This window comes from Gavia stellata, chromosome 7 (assembly GCF_030936135.1).
Source record: "Gavia stellata isolate bGavSte3 chromosome 7, bGavSte3.hap2, whole genome shotgun sequence".
Lineage (NCBI taxonomy): Eukaryota > Metazoa > Chordata > Aves > Gaviiformes > Gaviidae > Gavia > Gavia stellata.
In genome coordinates, this window is record NC_082600.1 from 13,539,501 (window position 1) to 13,555,567 (window position 16,067).

At 34.1% G+C, this 16,067-nt stretch overlaps 1 protein-coding gene across 3 annotated transcripts in view; it reads right to left on the minus strand.

Annotated features, from left to right (window-relative positions):
- Positions 1 to 1,043: 1,043 nt before the first annotated feature.
- PPP2R5C (protein phosphatase 2 regulatory subunit B'gamma) overlaps positions 1,044 to 16,067 on the minus strand; it is an 84,354-nt gene continuing 69,330 nt past the window's right edge. For 2 of the 3 annotated variants that reach the window (XM_059819226.1, XM_059819227.1), the window contains 6 exons: positions 13,517 to 13,687; positions 12,843 to 12,970; positions 11,175 to 11,276; positions 9,000 to 9,072; positions 6,556 to 6,672; positions 1,044 to 3,852 (listed from right to left, as the gene is read on the minus strand). In XM_059819226.1, the coding sequence (XP_059675209.1) occupies positions 3,721 to 3,852; positions 6,556 to 6,672; positions 9,000 to 9,072; positions 11,175 to 11,276; positions 12,843 to 12,970; positions 13,517 to 13,687 (723 nt within the window). In that variant the 3' untranslated portion in view covers positions 1,044 to 3,720. The remainder of the gene's footprint in view (positions 3,853 to 6,555; positions 6,673 to 8,999; positions 9,073 to 11,174; positions 11,277 to 12,842; positions 12,971 to 13,516; positions 13,688 to 16,067) is intronic. The other variant, XM_059819228.1, reaches the window with a different exon arrangement.

The following is a 16,067-nucleotide window of genomic DNA, read 5'->3' on the forward strand; positions in this document are numbered from 1 at the left end:
TGGCACTTCTTAATTAGCTATATGCAGTCTGAGTCTCTACGATCATTATGCACAGTCAAAGACAAGATTCAAGGAGCAGAACTGCTCCACTTTTAGGTGGATGGTCCATAATGGGATCCAGAACAATACTCTGGACAATGTGGAATCGTAGCTGTCTCCTGTTATTACCATTTCTAAGGTACTAAAATAGTTCCCATAAAGCAAACCAACAAACCTCCAAACACAGGCATACTTGTGCTACACTAGCACCTTCCTTTCCACTTCTAAAAAGCAAAACCAAGCAAGCATGCCAGAAAAGGTTCTTGGTCAAAGCTTAATTCCCTTCGAAAGAAAGGATTAAAGTTCACTTCCTAAACATGCTTGCAACTCAATTCTGTTACATTTATAACTTAAAGTCAGTAGTCAGATATTGACCCCAGGCTTACAACACTCCCCCACAAGCCCTCCCCCCAAACCCACCACTTACTGAAAGTCAGCTTTATGTGAGTAATTTCATTAGTTCTTTTGAAGACTTTTATGGATTCCAGAGGGAGACAATTCCCACTGCAAACTTAAGTTTTTTCCTACATCCTTGCCACCTGACCACTTATCACCTACCACACTATAATCCCTAATTTATGGCTACTTTGCTTGAAGCCTCTCAATATAGAAGTGTAACGGGGGAAAATACTTATGGTAAAGGTGCGTCTTTCATGTTTGTAGATTGGCGATTTATCAAATTCCTTTCAGTATTCATAGCTGTTCTAAAAGTTAAGTCTGCTTTTTCTACTGAATATTGATCATTCTCATTTTTCTACTAATGACCTTTCCATAAAATGTTTTGGTTTTGTGAAATTTATGAAATTGTTTTAATTTGTACAGCTGATTCTGCAAACAATGATAATCTGAACACCCCCCCAAACACCCTTTGCTAAATTTAGTTTCATGATGAGCAAGTAAAATTTATGTTTTTTATTTGTCCATATAATACACCTTTTTTTTTTTTTTAAGTTTTAAAATTAGATAAAAGCATATTATGGCAGGTGTATGAAGTTCTTCAGAAACAATGCCAGAACAAAAAAATTGAATTACAAAATGTTAAAAAATATGTAGGTACATTTGAACTTAACATTCCACTAACGCATAATGTTACAGATATTGTCTAATGCAAAATAATTGTGCCACTTACCTATTTTTGCTGTTTCTAGGAACTTTTTATTCTGTACATAGGACGATTCTGTACAAAATATGAAGTCTACATTTTTATTACTTATTACCATAAAACAAGGTACAATGTATGTACAATATTAAAATGAAGCCATACTAAAGCCACACTAAAAAGACACTTGTAATATTACTTTTGACATTCCTGATGTACAGGTGTAATTTTGGAAAATGGGGGAAGGTGTCAGAGACAGAACTTTATGAAGAACAACAGTCACCAAAATTCTACTTTAATTTTTCTTTTTATTTTGGATGGATTATTTTTAGAATGGTTTAGTACAGGATTATAAGTAGTATATAAATCTTGTTAATAAACATGCTAAACCATTAGTGGTGATAGAGTTTGGAATATTGTCTAAGTAAATATTCAGTGGCCCAAAACTTCAAATATGAATTTATGGTGAACTTTAAGCCTTTAAAAATACCATAATATTTCTCTTTTTGGTGAATGTTTATCTTCAATAAAGAACAGAAATAAAAACTAGACAGTGAAAGATGTTCTTATACGTTGAGCATCACACAATCAATCAAACATTGATATACAGTTTTTTTTTCTTCCCCTTGGGTAACATAAGAATAATTCCTTTCAGCAACCTCTTGCACAAACATACTGAACACCCAAAATCAAAGGTAACTGATAATCTACCAGCTAAAGATGGAAGTTCAAACAATGGTATATCAAAACACATAGACATTGCTTTACACAATTAAAAAAGCACCCTTTTTCCCTCAAAAGGAGAAGGCATCTTTAATTTAATATAGTTTATCCTAATGGTAAAGCATATTCTTTTTCAAGTTTTACAGGAAATGTTTTCAGACACAGTGGACATTCCACTTAAAGGTTGGGTTTGTCTTTAAATTTAGTTGTGGTAAGCCAATATTTACCACCCACAATTTTCTTCCAATAAACAACGTAACAAATACTGGAAATTGAATGTTAAATGCAACCAACAAACAGCAGGCACTACATCTGCACAAGGTTACTATGGATGTCTGCTTTGCGCAATTTTTTTTTTTTTTTAATGGATGCAGGAGATGTTATACTTCCTTAAAAAGTAAAACAAAACTATTTTTAAAGAAGCCACATTTTTATCTCTTTATGCATCAAGACATTAAACATTAAGTTATATCATGTTACTGCCAGAGACAAAAGAAACTAATCACCCATTTAGAATAGCAGAACACATTTCAAACAGCTTGTAAGCAGGATAAGTAAGTCAAAATACTGGCCACCCTGAGAGAAATCAAATATTGAAGACAAAGCACTATATTTTTAAAGAGATTTTCCTCCCGTGCTTTTCCATCTACAACAAAAAGCTCATTACATGCAAGTAATCTTGTGGAATATATAGCAGCATTTGAAGATCATCAGCAACTCAGATGCATTTTCAGTTCACTTGTGAGGTGTATTTGCAGCACATGTGCTCTTTACAACAGCAAAAAATATTTTCACGGTAAAATTATGGTGACTATCTCCTCAGCTCTTAGACTCACTTAAAAAGAAGCAGAATGGAATTCAAGGGTCTGTTCTCTTTCTTGTAAGTTTGTGATGTTGTGTTTCCTGAAAGGTTATGTTCATCTTTCAGATAAAAACTGATGCAACTGAAATCACGCATAATATCTGCCACAGAATATTGAACTCCTAGAGCCCAAGAAAAATGCTGAGTATTAAAAGCTCAGATAAGGGAGAAAACAGTGAAAGAGTATCTTCTTGACTTGAAAAAACTTAAAATGGAATTTTATATTCAATCTATTCCCAGTCATAGTAAACAAATTTTCGTTTTAGGAAAAATTCTTCTACCAGTTCGTATCTGGAATACTGGTGCCATACTATACACTAAAGACTGGAAAATATGGCTTTAAATATACATAAAGTATTAGGACATGGTATATATAGATATATATCTTTATCCTAAGTGAAGGAGAAATAAATTTACAGAATTCTTAGAAAGGAATGATGATTGAAGATTGTCATGAAAGTTACCAGTTTGTAAGCCATAATACGAAAGAATAACTGTGTATTTTCAAAACTGCTGGTATATTACAAGACAGCAATAATGTGGAAACAACTATAAAGTTGAGAAATCCTAGAAAAAGTTTAATACTTAAATTTGAAATAATTTTACTTTTGAAAACATTTATCGTTAGTACCAACTATTGGTCATTCACTTATTTAGACTGAAAGAGTTTATAGAATGCTCTTCTCAAATATGACTACAAAAACTGCATGTTATCAGCTAGCTGGTACTATGATAACACCTCCAGGAAATTGTGTCCACTTGATTATAATCAACCCAATATTCTGCATATGGAATTGGGTAATTTACCATTGTTTGAACTACTAATCTTGAGCTGCATACTCTATTCAGTTATTGCCTACAGAACTGGGTTGAAGAAAGCTTTGACTTTGTGTGTGTAACTGATTGGCATGGCACAAAAAAGTAAGTTCTACTGTAGAACTGAGTCCAGAAAAAAAACCAGAAGTTTTCCTCCAAAATAATATTTCACTGTAATAGTTTAATGCCCATCATGTGATATTAATTCATCAGCTCTGCAATGTGATTCCAAGGCTTTCATGGTATAGATATCCTGAGGCAGTTCTGACTTGCGTCGCACAAGAGGACGATCTTTTTTCTGATCTTTCTGTGCCTGAAATAAAAATAGAACAAAGTTGGTAAAAAATATTAATTACTAGACAATTACTTAAAAATACTTCTTGCATATCAGTATGTTCATTTATGGGAAAAGAAATAAAACCCATATGGGAAAAAGTTTATACTTTCTCCTCTTTACCCCACCAGCTACCCAGTTTCAAGTCTCAAAACCATTTTTTTTGCTAAGAGGAAAAATTGGAAACAACTAAAATTCTAAGCTATTAGCAATCTGACATTACTACCATGATTATCACTAGATAACATCTTTAAAAATAAAATTAACATCTATCTTCTCACTTATTTTTCATTTTGTATGTCTCTACATGTAAGATAAATGATCTTAAGTTTTTTCCATGCTTCTAATTATTTGCACTATTCACATATCTGAGAACTTAAGGTTCTTTGAAAACCAGGCTTATAACCTTCTAATAATCTCATTTACTTCTTGCACACTTTCTGAGCAAGGAAAAGCAGGAAAGCATACACTTGGAGAGATGGCTAAAGAATGCTTAAACAGTTCCAACCCAAGTTTCAGAATTTTTAGTTTACAACTTCTTTTCCATTAGTGTAACTTTTTAAATCCCCACCCCTTCTAACAACTTGGGGGGGGGGGGGGGGGGGGGCGGGCAGCAGGGGGAAATCAAGCTCATCCATAGGAATGCGATGCACTCATCTTCCAGCTGGAATGCTATCAATGAAGCTGTATATAGTCCCAACATTATAGCTCTTGAAGTTTTTGTAGAAAAGAAGGTAAGACCTAGGTAGAGTCCTTGGTTTTAGTTTGGGCTGCCCTTACCTGTTTGTGCATTTTATATTGTGTAACACTGGCCCAAATCCCCAAACACTTCCAGCAGCTGGGACTGGGAACTTTGTTCTTAACTGCTTGTCCCAACTACTAGTATATAGTCATACTTTGGCTGCTTTTCTTCTAGAACTAATGTTAGAGCACTCAGAGGTAGGAGGTGTGAATTTTAATTCCCTCTGGCCAGGATGGAAAGTGAACCAAGGTCTCATAAATCTTGAGGAAACAGTTATGCGCTAGGAAATAGCATAGTCAAAAGATGGACACTACCATCCAACACTACTCTAAGATTAAACACTACTCTTTTTTTTTTTTAAATAATCTTGTATGTATCTTTCTCCACCAGAACTCGTTCTAGGCTCTGAAGGCAGTGAAAGGAGGCCCCTCTCCCCATCACAAGGGCCTGGCTAAGCTATCCCAGGTCTGAAGAAAGGCAGAGGTTTAGAAACTTTAGTAAGTCCAGTGCTCCTCATTGACCAGCTCTAACCAGTGTTCCCATTCAGGGGAATGCTACCCTCATTCACTGCCCTGGATAGGCATCTAATTCAGCCACCAAGATTTACATGTAATGCGTAAGGTTCCACTCCAGACATAAATGTTTAAAAACCAGTAATCACTGAGCATGTCTTAGAGGCATTCCAGCATTTCTGTTGATTTCAGCCTTCATCCAAAATGCCATAGTACAAATAAATAAAATATAATCTTGCAGGATAATGTAACTGGAATTTTAAGAAAGTAACGTAGTTTAGATTGACCATATACTTGTTTCTACTAAATTTCTTGTTTGATACATTGGCTCAAATTAACAGACTTCATCTCTGATCTCAACCAGTTTTTCAGCTCCAGATCATTCCTCTGGTCTTAAACTTTGCTGGATTTAAAGATATTCATATTACTGATATTCCTACCAGACATCTTAGTGATACTGCAATGCTCCCTGGCACCTCTCCATTTTCCATCAGCTCCAAGTTTAAATTTCTAGTTTGAATGTCAGGATTCTGGTTCCACTTACCTATCCTAGCGACAGGACAAGAGGAAATGGCCTCAAGTTGTGCCAGGGAGGTTTAGGCTGGATATTAAGAAAAATTTCTTTCCTGGAACAGGCTGCCCAGGGAGGTGGTGGAGTTACCCTCACTGGAGGCATTCAGGGAACATGTGGACATGGGCACTGCGGGACATGGTTTAGGGGGCCTGGTGGTGTTGGGTTGATGGTTGGACTTGATGGACTTACAGGTCTTTTCCAACCTTAGTGATTCTGTGAAATTAAAAATATCTAAAGATCACTAAGCATTAGCTAAAGATGAAGAGACTGGAATGACCTTCAGTCTCCTTGCCCTGCAGTAGGCAATGGAACGTGACAGATGGTGGACTGAGGAAGACCACCCATGAGTGGGCAAGACAAATGCACACTTCACACATTTTTTCAAAACCTGGTATCTTTAGCCACTAAGGAGGCTCTGAATAACAAAAAAATAAAAATGTCATCACTAGAATCTGACTATATTTTATGTAAGTTTTCCTTATGAAAAAACAAAACTGTTATATAGAGAATAGAACATGATGTGGTAGATTTTAGCCATATTTTTAACGATCCTTAAAGCACAATCATTGTTCCTATCATGACACAAAAAGCTATTTCTAAGTGAAAAGAAAATGAAAGTTGCTATAGAAGTAATGTCAAAAAGAGACCATACAGCAGATTCACAGGCATTAGAAATATAACACTGTATTGGTGGCTGCTACAGTATCACTTAGAAGTAGCAGCTCTAATGAAGTTTATTACTCTAGGATAAATGGTTACAGGGCTGAAAATATAACCCAAGTTTACGTCTAAGATTCACAGTCGCTCAAAAAAAAAAGTAATTAGAGTACTTTGTTATCTTCACATGGCTTTACCTGACAAGCCTCCTCTTTCACTGTCTTTTTCAGCATCTGCAAATCTTCAATTAAAGGCCCATCTGTTTCCATTGCAACAGGACTGTTCAGCAAACTCGTGTCACTGTAAGTTGGGTACTAATAAAACGCAAAGTGTTAAAATAATAATTCTTAGTAATAATACCTAAATACTAAAAGTGTATTTGAGCATTTGAATGCTATGACTAGTTATTTGAGATTAGCTTCAATATGTAATGCTTCCAGGCACTAGGTTAATAAATTTTAAAATGGAACTCCAACACTTTCAGTTGGCAGAAATGTCCTGTTGAAAAATACAGTCAGAATACAACAAATATGCTTTGATTATCTGAGACTGAATTTTAAAATAGTCAGATTTTGCCAGTATTGAATGTCTACTTTGGCAATCATTTACCTGAAACATTCTTAATACATTGTCTAGTGATTTGTGAACAGTGTAGTAACCTAAACACAATGATTTTATTTTCTGGTGCAGTTTTGTTTTGGAAGAGAAAATACACTGTTAAAAGGCCAAATATGGTTAATATAAATTTAAAATAATTTCAAAACAAAATATTAAACTTTTCTGTCTTGAGAAAGCAAAACAGCCATAAAAGTATTTTGGGAATAAAAACATGTCTTGTAGGAACACTTGTATAGTATCTAAAAAGTTTACTATACAGCAATCTCAATATTTTAAATTCTATTTTAATTTACATGAGGTGTATGTTGTCTTGAAATCAAAACTAATTTAGAAACACACACATACTTTTTTAATCCATTTTTCCTCATAAATATTTTAGTATCTGAGTGTACCAATAACTTAATGCAGATGAGACAAAACAGAAAAAACTGACAGCAAGGATTTAACGAATCTAAATACCATGACCTAAAATCTTAAAATGTATTCTTGTGTCATGCAGAGTCAGGAATAGCTCTAAACAAGAATTGTCAGTAATTAGACAAATTAAAGTTAATAGAAATTCCAGGAGAAAAAACACCTTAAAAATCCATTATATAGAGTGCTAAAAGCATTTATATCCTTATGTCAATTCAGTCGAGCACTCAGTGTTCAAATTAATGATTTTTATTTTAAATTGCTTCCAATTATTAGCTCTCTTTAAGCATATTATGCAGAACATACTGTATACAGGTTGTGTTAACCAGTTTCAGAAAATGTACACCGTTATAAAAAATTACTTGGGAAGAAAAGGAGATCTACACTGTAGAACTCAAAATTTTATCACTACAAGTCAATCCTCTTATTTAGTCAGACATGCAATAGCTCATCATTTGTGATAGCATATGACCACATATATCAAGTACTCTTCAAGCAAGGCTTTTGTGTGGCTCATCTGATTAGAGGAATGTTTTGTCACTGAAAGTCAATTGCTGCTTTCATATGAATGGTTCTTTTTTGATTTAACTGATCTGTTGTCAACTGACATATTGTTTAACAAATTTTATTTGAGCAGTTTAGTAATTGTTGCCTGAGAAAATGCCAGAAGAGGAAAAAACATTTATGAAATTCCTCCTTCTTAGAAAAAAGATGACCCCATACTTTCTGTTTTAAAATAGCACTGAGATCATAAGTTGTCCCACTTCTGTTTATAGAGTACCATTCTTCCACCACTTTCCAACATTGTCTAGCTGAGTTTAAAGATACAGTACAGTAAGTTTCTTGCTGCAGTATAGTCGAATTCTGTCTGCAAAGTGACTGAAATGTTTGGGGTTGTTTTGCCCATAGCAGCAATCAGTATGATTGAGATAAAGGAAAACTGGCAACATTCTCCAAGCAAATTAAGTAGGGGGGGGAAAAAACCCCAACACAAACCATCCCCTTCTCCCGTAATTTCAAAATACAATGAACAGTCTAAGTGACCTTTGTTTCTTTACCAAAATTTCAGTTACATCAAGTAATGCCTGACAGTATGTTTTCCTTTTAGTAAGAACCTGGAGGTGCAGGTTCACCAGAAGACTGGCCCAATGCAAGTATGAGAACAAATGCAGCAGACAAGAAAATACAGTATTACTTTAATCCATTTGACACAGAGGAAAACTGACCAGTCATAACTCACAGTTTGCAGAAAGATCTCTTTTGTAATATATTGTTTGCAAAACAGCTTTTCAAGAGAAACCAATTATGGCATCTCTGTATTTTCCATAATTTTGCACAATAACTTTTCAAACAGCAATACAGTATATCTCCTATTATAAGAAAAGGAAAGAAGTACTTCATACCATACTTTTCAGAAACCTTTTATAAAGAAAATAATTACTTGCACAAGAGAAAGTTTACAAATTTTAAAAGTACTTTTATTGTACATCTTTCATAATACAATTAGTGAAATTGCTTTATTTCCACGATCAGTCAGACGTGCTTCCCCCACTGATATTTAACAAAACTAAAGTATTTGAACATGAACATGTTAATCTTTTCTAAATACCTGGGGATTTGATTTGGCTAGATTTTCTATTTTAACCCATGCTTCTTCCCGTTCCTTCAATTTTAGTTTCTCTCTGGAAAAAAAAAAAAAATTAGACGCAAAAATGGCAAAAGAAGCTTGCTGAATCTTGTATCACAGCTTGTATACTTTCTTAAACATGAAGAAATTCACTAGAATTAATTCAACAGAGTAATTTATTTAGCTATGCCTGTTTCAGCCTACTGCCCAAAATATCAGGCAAAATATCAATGACAGAATAATTTGCATCATAGCAATACCCCATGATCGCAAAGCAACATTAAAAGGGAAAAAACTTGTATTTTCTCATGAAAGCAATGAACTGATACCAGTTTATCTTTAATAACTGTACATTGTTTAAAAGAGTTAAAATTAAACCAGAAAGAAGTCTTGATCTATGTTGAAAGTGTGTTTGTGTTTCAACTTTATAATATTTGAATTCTATATTGAAACATAAGAAACTAATATCTGACCATAAAAAAGGGCAGAGATTCTTACTCTCAGCCCAGTGCCTTCAGGTAATAGTTTAAAGGAAAAGGCCCAGAGACATTTTAAATTGAACACTAACAGAGAAGTACTAACAAAACCACTCTCATTCAAGGGAGTCATGAGCCAAGAGGGATGACATGGGATGCTTTTTTTTTTTTTTTAAGTGGGAAAGGTTTGTTTCCTTATGCCTAATATAATTCAAAATGGTAACATCTAGGGGTTTTTTCCTTTCTTTCCTACAGATAAACAACTTATTGCCAAGACTAGAATGAACACCTGTCTTTGAAAGGTGGTAGAGTTTAAAAGGACTTTGAGCTTAAGAGTGCTAAAAATGCTCTCAGGCTTCAATGCATAGAGCAGGTGATACAAATGTGAGAAAAAAGAAAAAGCAGTTATATTCAAGCACATACACAATTTGCTTCCAACTCTCAATTAAGTTTGCGCTCAGGTGGAAGAACTCTTTAACCACCTCCTTTTAAGTTCTTGTGTGGTGTGGGATTTATTTGGTTTTGTTTTGCTATAACGTCACTCAGCACTCTGTTTGCCTTAGTTCACACTCAAAATGCCACCCAAAAAACCCCCAAAAAACAAAGAAGAAAAAATTGCTTTCTCATTTAAAAGGGATTCTACTTACTTGCTATGAGGGAAGAGAGACTTACATAGTCTTTTATTAAAAAGCAAATGTTCACATTTTGTTATATATAAACACACCCACCCCTTAAAAATTTGTTATACTACAAGCTCATTTCTACTTAAATTGTAATAAGGAATGTCAAAATCTGGACAAATCAATCTACATTAAGAATTAGTATTACTTCCCATATATTGGTTTAAAATAGGTGTATAATTTGAACCACTACGTGAAGGAATCCCTGTTCACTTTGAAATTAAAAATAAAATTCAAATCCAGGAATTTTCAGTACCCACTTTCTAACTACACTCCCCATCCCCTAAAATGAGAGTGAAACCATTAATACTTTTGACTTCTCTGTCTCAATTTAGTAGGCTTTGTAATACACTGAATATTCAAAAAGTTATGTCTATTTAACAAAATTGGAAATAGAGGAACAGAAGGTAAGTGATCTGCATTTTTGGGCATAAACCAGAAGAATTCAAGCTTCCAAATCCCTCTTCTGTTCGCTGGCCTATGCAAGAATATACTAAACTCAGCAGGATTCTTCTGGAAAATAATGTACAAACACCTTGTATTACAATAGAGTAACAACTTCATTTCGGGTAGAAAAACATGCACATGTGCTCACACACAATGCATTGCTGAAAAATACCAGAAAAGTGTTTCGGGAAGAACTGAGTGACAACATGAAAGAAAATAACATTGGGTAAATAAAGCATGCTAAAATAAACACAGGATGTAAACTAAATTGTTTATCAGATCTTTTACACGGGCTCCACAATTATCAGTGTCCCTCAAAAAAAATAAATTTTTAGGAAGATGGTGACCCCCCGCAATATTAGGCTAAAAACTACATGAATCATCCTATTCTTAAGAAGATTTTACAGCTCATATATAACAAGAAGTTTCACCAAGTCAGTTTTGAGACTGTTGTACTGTAATCAAATGGGCACAACTTCCCACACAGTAGTTTTTCAGAGCTACTCTGAACAACTTATTCAAGAACAGACAGACACACTGACATGAAAACTTACTTCAGTTTTTCTGCTTTAAATTGCTGTGTGCAGTCATCGAACAGTTTTTGGTTCATCTCCATGAAGAGTTTCAGAGCATTGTATATCAAGCCATGTATTGTCCTATAAGTAAAACTTCTGGTTGAAACTCAGAGTACTTTAAACTTTGAAATCTATTTTTTCTGGTCAACAGTAGCCAATAGCCTACATAACTGGAAAATTACATCATTTCAGAATAAGTGGAAACAAAACTAGTTAGTGGAAGTTTCAATTTACCCTCAAAAGGGCTAATACATGTACTAAAATTACCAACTTTGAATGCAGTTTTCTTACTCTGTAGTACTACTTGTCACTTACACTTTTGATGTTTGAACTTCATTTTTAATACTACATGTATCAATACAGGACTGGTTTTGAAATTTAGTAGCTGACACTAATCAAACTAGGGTTATTAGAGAAAATCCAAGATGACATTAAAGATCTTGATATAAGTAACTTACTGGCAACTGACAAATTCAAGGAAAAAAACTTAGTAATTAAAAGGAGCCTAGAAAAGACAGCATTCATTTTGAAAACTGCCACACAGCAACAGCACTCACTTCAACACAATTATGCCAGGACTCTTTAGAAAAGTGTTAGAAAAGTGAAGTGGAAAACATCAGAAAAATTAAACAAAAACAATCTGCTTTATGAAGTACTTTTACAGAGTCATTTACACTTCCAGTCTGTAATCTATTGCTGATCATTAAATCCAAAAAGCAATCAGTTAAATGATTACTTTGTGTCATACATGTGAGTTACAAGTAAGAATGCAGCTGTACTGGGGAGCATGACTTCTGCTCAGAATAAAATGAATGCATGGCCTTGAAAGCCAGAAAAAACGACCAACAGCAATCCATATTTACTATGCACAGTTGCATCACTGAATCAGAATTTCATTAATGAGTACATTATTTGTTACTGCTTACATCCAGTGACAGTAACCAATCACTTTAACATCACTTTATCCGCCATTTCTTTTCCTGTGTTTAGTGGCAGATTGATTACGCATTCTTGGCCAACCCATCAGCAGTCCTCAATTCACGGCCATCGCTAGACTCTGATACTTTCACCATCCCAGCAGTTGCACAATAGCTCAAACAAAGAGGCACTTTACAATGGAACAGCTGCAGAAAGGAGCTGACCAGGACTGTTTTCATGCGTAAGTACTATGTTATTGTGGGGAAAAAAGTCAAAATAGTCAATGGAGAAACAAGAGAAAACAATAAACAAAACAAAAAAAAAAAAAGAAAAGAAAGGAAAAAATGACCTGATCTACAACATATAGCACTAGAACGCAGAAGAAATGCAAATCAGCAAAGAGGTTAGAGATCAGAAATCAAAGTTAGTCTTTAGAAGTATCTGAACTACAGATTAATGCCAAATTTGCTTCATATTAATAAAAGTACGTCATGGATTAGGTGCAGTGAAACACTGTTTCTTGTTCAATGAAAAAACTATCTTCCTCAATTCTTCATATTTACTAAAAATTTTAACAGTAGTCTCCTCCTTATCCAGTAACTTCAATGTCATAGAACGAACAGCTCAATACACTGTTGAAACTAGCAACTCAAAGATCTGAACCACTTTTAAGCCTAAAACTAGACATAAGTGAACTAGCAGAATTTTATTTGTTCAAGTGTTTCTTACTTGTTCCAATGCGTCTTTGAATTCCGGTACAAGGATGGAAACATGATGGGTAAAATCTTTGCTGCATTGTCACTAATTAAACTCATAATATATTCATTATTCCAGTAGTATAATGCTCGCTCCGCAACCTAAGACAACATGAAAAAAGGAACACTTCTTCAGACAACCTCTTAAAGAACAAATAATTGAAACATTTGGCAAATGTAAGGGAAAGGTAAGAAAAGCTGCAACTTAGATTTGGATTTTTCTAGTGCAAATGGGAGTCACAGAGCTGATGGAAAAAGAGATGGAAAAATTGCTTTTTCCTTGATAGGGACACAATTCAAACTATAACCTATGAACTCTGAAACTCAAGCAAAGAAATGTTTTCCCAAAGAAAGAATATTTGTAGAACTCTCTTACAGGCAGTGAAATGCAAACACTATGTACTGAAAGGGTGAGCTTTTAAGCTTTTATGTTAAGCATAACACTGAAGTGAATCACCCAATAAAAATGCACATGCTGCACTCCTGAAAAGAATAAAGCCAACATTTGGATCCCTAAAATTTAACACAGAACTGAAGATTTTTTTTGCAAAAAATAAAATTAATTATGGTGAATAATAGTAGGTAATACCATTAACAAGTCTGCTTTATGAAAATCCTCATATTATTATACATTCAGTAAGTACAGACCTGAAAGTGTGGACTGGACACACATTTGGCTAGCTGTCTGAAAAGAGGCTCCATAACTTTTACAAATTCAGATGGTTCAATAACATCTAAAATTTCTTCTAGTTCATTTAAAAACATGACTTCTTTTGGACTGTGAGTCTTTGGCCAGTATTTCAGTAGTGCCATTACAACCTGTAGAGACAAAGTGAACATAATCTTCATGATAATTTGACTTCACCTTGCACTAAATGATATCTCATTAAGAAGTCTGGTATTTTAAACAGAACACAAAACTCTGATTTCTTGACCCATGTGACAGCAGTGATGAGATATGGTTCAGTGTCACAGAAGTAACTGTTAATAGGTCTAAAAAAGCTTCTTCAGGAAACAGTTACACACTTAAAAGACATGTTCAAAAGCAATCATCGAAAGACTAGAGAAAGTAACCTGACATCTAACTTAACATGATCATCAAATCAAACTGCAAATTTGCTACTATGCTATGGGTGAAACTATCTGCCACTTTAGTGATAGCAGCTTTCAATCTCTAATTTCTTGGAGGCCTACTCCAAAGCTCAAGAAATCTAGACATGTTGCTCTTATATGTTTTTATTTAACTGACTATATTACTATAACAACAGTGTTAACTTTCTTCAAGATTATTAAATTATTTACCCAGCTTGCTAAGCAGTTTTTGCCCAGCAAACCATGAACACTCAAAAGATAGGTGGGAAAAGCGGGGAGGGAGGGAGAGGAAGGAGGGGAAGATAACTAAGGGATCCATAAAAACGTGACACAAAAGGAAGTCATCTGCTAGTTGGCTCACAACTCTTCAAAAAGAGTTTATACATATGTGGGAAATGCTTCTGAAGTCTAATTGAAAAACAAACTTTCTCATCTATTGAATATATAAGTAGAAGAATTTAAGTCTGAAAAGTGATAACTAGTCTAGCTGTTAAATATATTTAGACATTGCATTTATTAGTGGAGTTATCCATTATGTCATGATTTGTTCAAGAATCTTCAAAAAAACACAAGTTTATATTGAAGTAATAACAACTATCCTGCTGTTAGCAATTTCTGATTTAAGGACAATGTGTGTAGACACAAATGTTTTTGTTATGAAAGGATGATGATTTTTTCCCAAAGATGTCAGTTTTCAAACCAAAGTGTAAGATTTAAAAATTTAAGGTTTGTTTGGTGGTTTGTTTGTTTGGTGGTGTTTTTTTTTTTTTTTTTTTAAATATAAGAACTGTTTACCATCTATGGCAATTTGGTGCCAAACAATATTCAAATAAGACGACATTTTCCTTCAAAGGATATTTAAGCCATGTTAAATATTTAAAAATGACTGGCATAGCACTCAATCTTAAATTTAGATATTTTTTATGAGAAATTAATACAACCTTGAATGTGCAAGTTTATAAATGCATTTGTTTTGTGGTTAAAGATTAAAAAGCCGCATAAAGATCAAAAGTATGACAGTGTCTGTGTAGTCGTAGATGTAGAACTCAACAAAAAACCCCACCCAAGACAGTACAGACTTCTTGAAAAACTCTTTTAAAGTTTATATTTGTCTTTTTATATAGTTTAAAAGTTGCAACAATCCATTAGACTTTCTCTCAGACAACAATTTTTTCTCTCATTTAGAAAAAAAAAAGCAGTCTCTCTTTCTGTTTTCTGAAATGGAGGACATTTTTATAGAAGTCCAGCTTTTTATATTTAAAAACTATACACAATATTTGATATCATCACTGACAAGATAACTCAGTGAGAAATCGGTGCATTTTTCATGTATGTATTATTTAATCATGAAAGCAGACATTATGTCCTCAATGAAGCCTTGGGAAATTCATGCAGTTTTTTTTAAATAAGATGTCAGAAAGTCTCATAAGACAACTTTAAAGGGAAAACAAAGAGTTTTATTTTGTAATGACCAGAATTTTTGAAGGGGAACTTAGTACTTCAGTGATGCATGTGCTAAGTTTTTAAAGAATGTTGTAATCATGTACTAATTTGGGATCAAAAAGGGAAACAGACTTGCATGTGTTTTAGTTCAGATTTGTAATAGTAAATATGTAACATCCTAGCTGATGTCTGGAAGAAAGCTAAGGTTCTGAGATCTCATATAGCACGACTGACAGAATGTCTGAGATTTGATATCTTAACAAACATTATTAAAAGCTCCAAGTAGAACAGAGCTCTTGCTCAGCTGCATACTTCATTTATTTCAAGAATCCCAGTTTCCATTCTACAATGGAAGTGGTTATAGTCTAATAATGTGCACTTTTGTTAGTAGCAATTGTTTTACTGATTGCTACTTAGTGATTAAACATATTAGTTCTTACCTACTTAATATTGGGTGTAATGACGCAAACCACTATATACTATTGAGGACAATTAGAAATATTCACCTATGCAATTATGTGCAGCCAGACCAAAGTCTGGTTTTGTCTATGGTCCAAACTTGGTAGACATGGACAGGATGTGACTCAAAAGCCTTGCATCAGTAGGTAGCTCTGTGTGCCAGAAATGTGTGTTCCATCATAACATCAGTCTCTCAACAGAGCAC